This window comes from Aphelocoma coerulescens, unplaced genomic scaffold (genome assembly GCF_041296385.1).
Source record: "Aphelocoma coerulescens isolate FSJ_1873_10779 unplaced genomic scaffold, UR_Acoe_1.0 HiC_scaffold_60, whole genome shotgun sequence".
NCBI classification, from domain to species: Eukaryota; Metazoa; Chordata; class Aves; order Passeriformes; family Corvidae; genus Aphelocoma; species Aphelocoma coerulescens.
The window spans coordinates 1,070,812-1,081,434 of record NW_027183949.1 but is presented as its reverse complement, the minus strand read 5'-3'; the positions used below and the strand labels follow the sequence as shown (position 1 = coordinate 1,081,434).

The following is a 10,623-nucleotide window of genomic DNA, read 5'->3' as shown; positions in this document are numbered from 1 at the left end:
TCAAATTTGGAGGTAGAATCCTAATTTCAGCCATGGGTCCCTGGAGGAGAAGGACAGTTCTTTCCCACAGAAAGGAAAGCAAGGAACTCCAGCATTTCAGGGGCAGATGAGAAGCAACCCTCAACATGCCAAGGTCAGCCGGACCAGGCAGGTGGCCCCAGGAGGCCAAGCCAACCAGTCCTGTTCCATGTTCTTTGGATCCTTGGGGCCCTGCAGCATCACAATTTTGTTCCCCTGAGGCCCAGCAATATCACAGTGGTCTCCTTGGCTCTACAGCAGCACAAAGGCCCCTTGCTTCCATGAGGCCTTGCTGTGTCCAAACGGTTTCCTTGCTTCCATGGGGCTGCAAAATAACACTATGGCCCACTGGTTCCATGAGGTCACAGAGTGTCACAGTGGTCTCCATGATTCCATAAGGTCCTGCAGTGTCACAATGGCTCCTTGGTTCTATTGGGCTCCTCAGGATCACAGTGGCCCCTTGGTTCCACAAGGCCTGGCTGTGTCACACTGGCCCTTTGCTTCCATGAGACCTTGCAGTGTCACAATGGTTTCCTTGGTTCTATGAGGCCCTGTGGTGTCACAATGGCCCCTTGATTCCATTGGGCCTCTTACTGTTACGTAGTTCTTAGTTCCGTGGTGCCCTGTAGTGTCACAGTGGTCTCCTTGGCCCCATGGTGCCACGCAGTGTCCCAAGGGCCCCTTGGTTCTATGAGGCCTGGCTGTGTCACAATGGCCCCTGGCTCCCATGAGGCCCTGTGATGTCACAATGGTCTCATTGGTTCCACGAGGCCCTGCAGGTCCACAATGGCCCTTCAGTGTCACAAGGCCTTGAAGTGTCATAATAGTCTCAGCGGGTTCCCCCGCTGCTTCACAATGGCCTCCTTGGTTCCGTGATGCCCCGTAGCGTAACAATGGTATCCTTGCTTCCACACAGTCAGAATGGCCCCGTGGCCTCATGGAGCCCCACAGTGTCACTGCGATCCCCTTGATTCCACGAGGCCCTGCCGTGCTACAATGACCCCTTGGTTATACAAGGCCCTGCGGTGTCACAATGGCCTTTTGGTTCTGAAGTGTGCAAGAGCCTAATCATAGGAGAAAGGCTCCAAAAAATGCTTTGTCATTATCACTGCTCAACACCAGAAAGGCTTCAAAAGTGCTTCGTCATTATGGCTGCTTATCATAATCACTTTTGAACGCCTGGAAACTACGTGCCGTACGGGCCGTGCATAGCCCGCCTTGAGGCCCATGAAAAGGAAGGCAAAACTGGTGCAAAATGTGGAGGCGAAAGCGAAAGGTAGAATCCCTGCCCTTTGCCTTTCCCCACACCACCACCATCGCCAGCCACGAGACACCCTGAGGCCTCCGGGAGCCGACGCCGCCCGCCTGGGGAGAACCCCCCAATCCTTCACCCTGGACTGAAATCCCGAGTGAGCTGTGCAACCCCTACCCCTGCTCCTTCGTCCCAGGCGGACCGAGGTTCAGCTGCAAGCATGGAGCCTGCATCTCGGAGGACGGGCTGCCGCTTTCCAGCCAAACTGCTCCAGAGATGGGAAGAGGCAGATAAGACGCTTCAAACAGCAGAAAAAAAAAAAGGCAAAAACTTCTCCACTTCCCCCACCCTGTCTCAGCAGCAACAAAGGTAGCACAGTGTGGTGGTGACTTATCCTATGCTTTTAGAGTAACCTTGGCTTTTTCTAACTCTTCTCTACTTTTCTCCGTCTTTCGCTTTGCCTCTCTTACCATTAGATAAACAGATACCCATTTTTTTGGCACCAACATTTAATCTCGTTTGGTTTTAATCTCATCTCTGGGAATATTTTGAACCTTCAAAGTTCTTTCCTTTTTATACTCAGAGATTTTGTTTTCTTTGCCCTTCTGGGTGTAAATCAGATAGTAACAAAGTGTCATAATGGTCTCCACGCTTCCATGAGGCCCCACGATGTCACAATGGACTTTTGGTTCCATGAACTTTCGTTCTGTCAGCAACAGTCTCCTTGGGTCCGCAGTGTCACAATGGACCCTTGGCTCCATGAGGTTCAGTAGCGTAACATGGACGCCTTGATTCCATGAGGTTGTGTAGTGTCACAATGATCTCCTTGCTTCTGCGGCCCTGCTGTGTAACAATGGGCCTGTGGTTCCATGAAGTTCTGTACTGTCAACCATGATCTCCTTGCTTGCACAGTGTCATAACTGACCCTTGGTTCCATGAGGCGCCTGGCCTCCAACAGCCTCTAAGAGACCCTTATGGCCCCTCAAGGCCCCTCACAGCCCCTCATGACCCCTCGGTGCCCCTCACAGCTCCCCAGGGCCCCTCATGGCAGCTCACAGTCCCTCACAGTTCATGGCCCCTCATGACCCTTCACAGCCCCTAACAATCTCTCATGGCCCCTCACAGCACCTCATGGCCCCTCATGGCCCCTCACGGCCCCTCACGACTCCTCATGACCCTTCACAGCCCCTAACAAACCCTCATGGCGCCTCACAGCCCTTCACAGCCCCTCATGGCCTCTCACAGCCCAAGGCATGGGACTCCTTCCGAAGGAGAAGAGATCGGGCTCTGCTTGTTCTCCTTTTATTTTGGTCACTTCACAGTGATGAGTAAAGGAAAGCTGAAATGGAGCCTTTCCCCAGCATTTCCCTCTGGGATAATTGCGGGGCTGAAGCTCTGTGCTGGCGCTGGCCCATGTGTGAACATCGCTGCAGCCCCCCACAGCCTTTGCTGTCCCCCGTGTCCATTCCCGGTCCCTGAGACCCGCCCAGCTCTGGCAGCAGCAGGAGCCACCGCGCAGTGGGCCCTGTACCGGCACAGCCGGGGCTCCTGGCCAAGAGCAGCAGCAGCGCCAGCCCCTTCCCACCTGCTTGTGCCTCGGCTTCCCAAGAGGTTTTTCCCGGTGAATTTCTGGACTAGAGACACAATCAGCCACAAACAGACCTGATTCCTCAGAGCCCGGCTGTGCTGCCCTGATGCAACCTTCAGAGAAAGAAAGGATCCGGTTCCAGCACTGTTCCCAGCACCGTTTCACTCATCCTCAGGTGACAGCAGGAGGCTTTTCTTGCATTTGCCTTGGGAATTACAGATCATGGCTGCTCTTCCCCCTCTTCTGGTTGCCACTTGAATTTTATCTGAAAAACTGCAATTGCCTCTTTTGATCGGTGCTAGCCACAGTGCTTTTCTGATGGGGAATTCAGATGCTTTGTTGCAGGCATCCTGATTAGCAGATCTTGAAATGTTCACAGGTCTATAAGCAAAAAGTTGAGGAGAATGAAAGCCATACAGGCCACATTCACAGCGCTCAAACACAGCCCTGTTGCTGGTGCTCTTGAAATAGAATCAGCTGCCAGAGGCCAGCACAGAAATTGCCTCTGGAGTGTGGAATGAAACGAAAAAATCCACCGGGAGAAAGAGGAAGCAGAACTTCTGCACTCGCTTCATTGCTTCTTCCCAGCAGCAGGAGACGTGGATGTCCAGAGGTACGTCCCGCTGCTGCTGACCACAGTGAGAGCACAGCCTGCTGCCCAGTCCCAGCGGGACCCCGAGCCCAGCCCGGGGAGCTCCCGCAGCGTCGGCAGCTCAGCGGACGCGGTGCCAGGGCCGCAGCCCCGGGAACACGCCCGCCCATTGTGGGGCAGCGGCGCAGGCCCAATGTCCTGCGGCCCAAACTTGCTGCTGCTGCTGCTGCTGCTGCTGCTACGCAAGGCCCATCCTTCTCCCCCTGCTCCTCTCCCAGCACGGCGCAAATTGCACCTCGCGGGATGCTTCCCCGGAAGCTGCTCAGGCGCCCCGCTCCTCTTTCCACCTGAGCGTCACTGCGGAGGAATCTTTGGCGCACTTCCGTAAGCCCGGGCCTCTCGCTTCGTGCTGAATCGGGGATGCAAATGGCCTTGTTAGGAAAGTCAAAAGCCAAGGGAACGGATTAGGAATTATTTGAAAAAACTACCCTTCTTCCAGGCAAGGTACACCAAGTCATTTCCCGCATTTCTCCTTTGCAGATTCTTTCAGTCGCCTGCTCGGCGAGCTCCAGCTTCTTCTGCTGCTTCCTGTGAACCGATTGCACTCTCGATTTGAGCACCGACGCACCAGATGTGCAAGTATCTACGCTGAACTCAGAAACCAACTGCCTCTGTCAGACCATTTTCACAGTCCAGCTCACTTGCAAGATGTCCACTGAGAGCTTGGAAGGATTAGCCCCCAGCTCTCCACTTCTGGCTGCAGGCTCCGGAGATTCTTTCTCTCCATTCAGCCAGCCTAACAATTGCTGCTACCCCCTCCTCCTGTTTCCTTAGCCTACAACAGTAACGACGAAAACCTTACCCACGGCACAACTCGCTAGTCCACCAGGAGGAGAAAGGACAAGTTGTCAAGCTCTCAAAACCTTGGTCCTGCTTTGCTGCAAGAGTCCTGCTGCACGCACAGTGTGGCAAGCCAAGAGAAGCTGCATGTGATGGCACATCTTGTGACAGGAGCTCCAGCTCGGTCTCCAGGAAAGGGTCTTGAAAAGAGCAAACATCACTGTGGACAAGATTCTTGCAAAAGCAAAACAGCTTCCCAGAAGGGACATGCAAACGGAAAGAAACAACCCAAGATGTTCCCGTATACTATTAATTGCTTCCCTTCTATGCTCCCCTTTTCTGTCTTGCACTAGTTCTACCTCACAGTCCTTCCAAACTGATCTTACCTCAAACACCTAGGACTTAGCAAGTTTGAGACACTCTACAATACCAAGAGCTACACACAGCTTGCCTTCTCCCTGTTTGGCTTTGAAAGCAATGCTGGAGACCCCAGAAGCCTGCCAAGGGAAGATTTTAGAGCCCAGTGCCTTGCTCGGCTCTGGCTTCTAGAGACAGGGCATGTGCTCCCATGGGACTGCACCCTCAGCAGTGACAATAGACAGCAGCAGCAACAAAGGTGATTCCCATGACACTGTCGCAGGGCTCAAGACTCCGTGTCTTGGCTTCACATGGCAAAGCTCACTGTCCGTTTGGACAGACTCAGCATCCAAACTAGTCTGCTTTTCTACCTGTGTCAATGAACAGCAGGAGAGGGAAACCAGCCAGCAGTTTCTTTGCAGAGAGGGCCTTTGTTCCAGGCTGAAAGTGCTGGATTGGCAGGGAGGAGGCAAACAGCTGAGAGCTTAGCTGCTCTATTGGACCGGCATCAGAACTCAGCAAAAAGAGTGTTTCCACTCTTTTATTTGAAGCCTCCTATCGGCAGTCTCCGATTTTCACCTGAAACCGGACAAGAAAACAGCAACAGCCCTGCCGACGAGGGCACCGCGCCGGGCACGGCCCCGCCGCTCGCACTGCCCACGCCGAGCGGCCGGGGAGCAGCGCTGCACCGCGCAGGGGCTGCACGTCTCCCTCCTCACGTCCTGCTCTGCCCTCCCACGGGGCTGCCTCTGCCTGGCGCTGGCAGGCTCCTCATTCAGCACTTTGCTCTGCTCCAGGCGAAAAGCGCGGACAGCGCTTTGGTTGCTCGCGAGCAAGAGACCGCGGCGCGGGGCGAGCCAGCAGCAGCAGGGGCAAGTTGCAAGACTGCCGCAAGGAAGAGTTACAATCTGGTGAAGAAGAAGCTAAACAAGACGGTGCGTTTGGCGCGGCTGCGGGAGGAAGAGATGCTCCGGGACTCCGCTTCGGCCCCGGAGCGGCCCGTGCTGGCCCGGGGCGCGCGGGGCTCGGCCGCGGGGCGCGCGGGGGAAAAACGGACACCCGGGCAACAGACACACGGACACGCGGACCAACGCTCCCAGCGCTTCGGCGGCAGCGGCGGCAGCGGCAGCAGCGGCAGCAGCGGCAGCAGCAGAAGAGCAATACAAGAGCAGCGGTTCTCCAGACCCTCTGCGTTCCTTCTCCTGTTCCTCCTCTCCTTCTCCCAGTGTCCCGCATCCCCTGTCCCGCTCTCCCTTCAGTGCTCCACCCCCTCCGCCCCTTCCGCGGCCTCCCTCTCCCCATGCCAGGCCGGGCCATGCGCCCGGCCCGCCCCCGGCCCCGGGCGGGGCTGCGCCCTCCCCGCCCCCGGGCGTCCCGCCGCGGTCTCGCCTCCGCCCGGCTCTTGCCCTACTGGCGGTGGCGCCGCTGGGCGGGCATCAGTGCCTGCCTCTTGGGCAGCACTGTTAGCCTCTGGCTCCGGCTGGCCCGGCCCCGGCCCCGGCCCCGGCCCCGGCCCCGGCCCCGGCCCCGGCCCCTCCCGGGACCCGCCGAGGAGACAGACGGCGCGGCCGCTCCCGCCGCGTCCGCGGCGTCTTCCCCGGTCCGAGCTCTTCCGCTCGGCAGCGCGGCCCCCGCCCCCGAGCCGCCGGTGTCCCCTTCGAAAGAGGCAACATCTGGGGATACCCGGCCCGGGGCGGTTGAGGAGCGCCCGGCGGCCGTTTCTGGCCCCGGGCCGAGCGCTGACAGCCGCGTCTCGCCGGCAGGGAATGCGCTGCAGGGCCTGAGGGAGCGCTACCTGGAGGGTTCGCTGCTGGGGCGCGGCGGCTTCGGCAGCGTCTTCGCGGCCACGCGGCTCTCGGACGGCGCCCCGGTGAGTGGCGGGGCCGGCGGCGGGCGCAGGAGGCGGGGGGCAAAGGAGGGCGCAGGAGAAGGAGGATGGGGCTCGGCAGGGCGGGCGGCGAGCTCAGCCCGCTGCTCCCCTTGGCTTGCAGGTGGCCATCAAATGGGTGCCACGGACCCGCATCCGTCATTGGGGCGAGCTGGTGAGTGAGCGGGGGGGGTAGGGGTGGGGGTGGTGGGCAGCGGGAGAAGGCGGGGCGTGACGGGCGGGGATGAGCCGAGGCCCGGGAGGGTGGAAGGCGCCAGGACGCCTCGGGGGAGAGCGGGCGTGGGGGCAGCGGAGGGCGCAGAGCATCCCGGGCTGGGCGAGGGCTTCCCGAGCCCTGGCACGGCATCAGCCCCACTGACGGCATCGTGCTCCTCCCGCAGCCCAACGGCACCAGCGCACCACTCGAGGTCGTGCTGCTGGACAAGGTGTCCACCGGCTTCCCTGGTGTGGTGCAGCTCCTCGAGTGGCTCGAGCTCCCCAGCAACGTGGTGCTGGTGATGGAGCGGCCGGAGCAGTCTCAGGACCTGCTCCATTTCATTCGAGCGCGGGGCTTCCTGTCAGAGGAGGTGGCACGGGAGCTGTTCCGCCAGGTCCTGGAGGCCGTGCGGCACTGCACCAGCTGCGGGGTCCTTCACAGGGACCTGAAACCAGAGAACATCCTGGTTGACCTGGCCACGGGCCAGGCCAAATTGATTGACTTTGGCTGCGGCACCTACCTGCAAGACACAGCCTACACCAGCTTTGCAGGTGAGTCCTCACCAGGGTAGGCTCCCGGTGCCGGCATCTCGCGGCCCAACCTGGCTGTGGCAGCGGGGATTCTCCCTTTTGATGCCAGTCATGGGACCGAGTTTTCAGCCCAGTTGCTTTTGAGTGCGGGTGGCCGGGGGGCCATCTTCCAGCCCTGCTGGCAGCCTTCGCCAGCCACTCTGCCCAGGACTGGCGCTGGGGCTGGGGCAGCCAGTGTGACAAAAACACACCCGTGGGTGGGGGTAGCAGAGGGGGGGGGGCCAGAAGCTGTGCACCCGCCGGTTTGGTGTGCAGGCAAGAACCGGCTTGGACTGCTCAGCTCGCCTTGTTTGCCTTGGCTTCAGAATGTTTTTTTGGGGCAATGCAGGCAGGGAGGGTGAAGGCATGGTTTTCCCACCCCCGGCACTGAGCGGGTTTTCCCTTTGCATGGAATGCTTTAGCCTTGCCAGGGCTTCCGCTGCCCTCTTGTGACACCGGTGGCTTCTTTTACAACCCCCAGTTTGTCCACAAGTCACAGGCGCTGGCGAGAGGGCAGCGGGTCATGCCGTGTGCCGCTGGTGCAGCCCCCGCGTGCCCAGGGATGCTGGGGCGAGGCTCCGGGAGCAGGCAGCATCCCGCTAATGAAGTGCCTCTCTATTCCGTAGGAACACCAGCGTACAGCCCCCCGGAATGGACCCATTTTGGCTGGTACTACGGCGAGGCAGCTACCGTCTGGTCCCTGGGCATCGTGCTGCACCAGATGGTCTGCGGGCGGCACCCGTTCCCGAAGGGCCGGAACATCAGCTGGGGCCAGCTGTCGCTCCCAGAACGGCTCTCTCAAGGTGGATGCTCATCCCTGCGGCACGGGGGGAATAGCAGTACTGGGAGACAGCAGCGGGCTCATGAGCATCCCGCTCTGGCAGCTGCCGAGGAGGTGGCACATGCCTCGCTCTCCTGCTCTCCTCCAAAACAAAGAATGGATGGGAAAGTTCAGGCACAGCTCGGAGCCCCCATGGCATGGCCTGGGCATGGCAATAGTGGGGCAAAGCGGACAGGAGCCTTCTGCAACTGACCGGCGCTTTCTGGTTTCTCCCCACAGACTGCAAGGAACTGATCAGATGGTGTCTGTCCCTGCACTCCTTGGACAGGCCCTCATTAGAAGACCTGTCGTGTGATCCTTGGCTGCAGGATATTCATCATCCATAGAAGAAGGGAGAGAGCCACAGGCACACTTTGATCCAGGGAGCCGGTAAGTTACAGCTCCACACGTGCCTTGGCCAGAAGAAGCCAAGAAACGCAGGCTTTTTTGCCCTGCCTGTATTGCTGCGCAGGGGTCGTCAGATGGGGACCCGCAGCCCTTGTGCTGGCGCTGAGCTGCTCTTCCCAGCACTGGTGGCCGCCGTGCAAGCTGCTTTTGCTTGTCCTGCTTCACTGACAGCCGGGGCCCTGGGCGGGGCACTGACAGCCTGCTCTCAGCCGCAGGGAAGAAGGAGCCCCTGGAGAAGCTGTACTCCTGCTGCTGCTGGAGACATGGAGGATGACGTCAAGGATGGCAAGCTCTTCCTCCACCTGGCCACCGGCAAGCTGAAGATGATGGGCTTCGATTCTGGCACCTTCTTCAAAGCCAGGCTCCACAGCGAATTTACAGATGAGTCCACAGCCAGGGGGATGCTCCCAGATTTGGGCATTGCACGGCCTGGCCGGGAAGCAAAGGTTCCCCCCTTTGCTGGGGCGGATGCAACTAATTCTTCAGCCGGCTGCCAAGCTGCTTTTCGGCAGGGCGGGCGGGATGGGCTGGGGTGCTTAGGAAATGGGAGTCGGCTCCTGGCCCTGCCAACAGCCCCCACCGCCCACTGTTCCTGGGGCTGGGGCTGGGGCAGCCAGCCCGACACAAACAAGCCCCCATGGCAGGAGCAGAGGTGGCACTCCAGGAGCTGTGCACGGGCTGCTTTGTTTTGCAGGAAAGGAAGGGCTTGGGCTGCTCCACTCGGCTTGTTTGCTTTGGGCTCGCTGTGCCTGTTGGGGGTCAGTGCGGGGGGGAGGGGAGAAAGCGTGGGCTTCCCTCGCCCGAGGGTGGGTTTTTCCCCAGCATGTAGGGAAGGTTGGGCCTTCCTCAGGCCCCCAACAGAGAGAAGACTTTTTACCTTTTTTCTTGTTTCTCCTTTTTGTCTGTAATCCCTTTTCATTAATTTGTTGTTTGTTTCCCTTAAAGGAAGTGTTGTAGGTGGTGTCCAGTCTGGATCGGGAAGTGCTTGGGACCAGCTGCAGCGTGGATGGGACGGGGCCTTGGAGAAGGCCGAGGACATCGCTTGGGAGCAGCTTTTCTTCCGGCGGCGGGTGGCGTGCGGTGGGTCCCCGTCTTCTTGGCACGGCTGGGATAAGGGCTTTTGGGAGATGGCAGCGAGCACAGGAGCATCCCAATGGGCAGCTGCTGAGGAGGTGGATCTGCCATGGCTGGCTGCGGGCGGTGGCACGTGTCCTGCCATCCTGCTCTCCTGCCAAAGGCAGCAGTGACGGGCGGCTTCGGGCACCGCTCTGAGCACAGCCAGCACGGCCTGGGCACCGCGGGCGGCTGGGACAAGGGGGACAGCAGCCTTCAAGTGACGGGCGGTTTCTGCTTTCTCTCCTTGCAGCCGGGCTCTGTGGATGCTGAGGCTGCTCTGGGCTCCGCCAGGGCTCTGCTGCGGCTCAGCACCGGGCCGGAAGAAGCCAAAGAAGAACCGGTGTGAGCCGCAGCAGAGACGTGCTCGAGCATTTCGGCAACGCAGCTCAAGCCTGCAGAGTGCACGCCTCCAGGGGAAAACATGACACCCCCCCCTCCCCCAAAATAAACTTGTTCAATAACTTGTGAAATGAAATCAATCTGGGATGACCCCAAATGGCATTTCTCAGCTTGCTCAAGCTTTAGCTCAGCCCTTCTCTGAACAGTTCTCTGCCCCGCCTGCCTTTTACTTCACAAGTGCTCCCTCTTTTCCCCCAGTGAGTTGCCAGCTCAGGGCAGTCTCTGTCGCACTGTAGCCTTCCTTGATGCCTTTGACCACGAGGAGGAGCGAGCCCCAGGTTTAGGGACTCATCCTGTCACTGGCAGAAGAACAGCAATGTCTCAGAGGTCCGGTGAGACCTGAGTGTCATTCAAGAGCTGCCCTCCAGGCCTCAGCTCTCCTCACTGTTAGCTTCCCACTGCCCCTTTTCCTCGTCCTTCCAGCAGGATGAGCTCTGTGAATGCCCTTGACCCTCCCCACTCCTGCCAGCCCAGCCACCCAGCTCAGTTTGGCTTAAGCGGAAGCTTCTTTGTCTCCTCTGGCACGCCAGTGCAGTTCCCTCTGCGGGGAGCAGCAGCCCCAGAGCACAGCAGGCAACAG

At 59.4% G+C, this 10,623-nt stretch overlaps 1 protein-coding gene across 1 annotated transcript; it reads left to right on the top strand.

The window, feature by feature from the left end:
• Positions 1 to 5,947: 5,947 nt before the first annotated feature.
• On the top strand, positions 5,948 to 8,467 carry LOC138102087 (serine/threonine-protein kinase pim-1-like). Its single transcript, XM_068999844.1, has 5 exons — positions 5,948 to 6,517; positions 6,639 to 6,689; positions 6,916 to 7,282; positions 7,927 to 8,103; positions 8,361 to 8,467. The coding sequence occupies exons 1-5, from the start codon at positions 5,948 to 5,950 to the stop codon at positions 8,465 to 8,467; spliced, it is 1,272 nt and encodes a 423-aa protein (XP_068855945.1).
• The last annotated feature ends 2,156 nt before the right edge of the window (positions 8,468 to 10,623 follow it).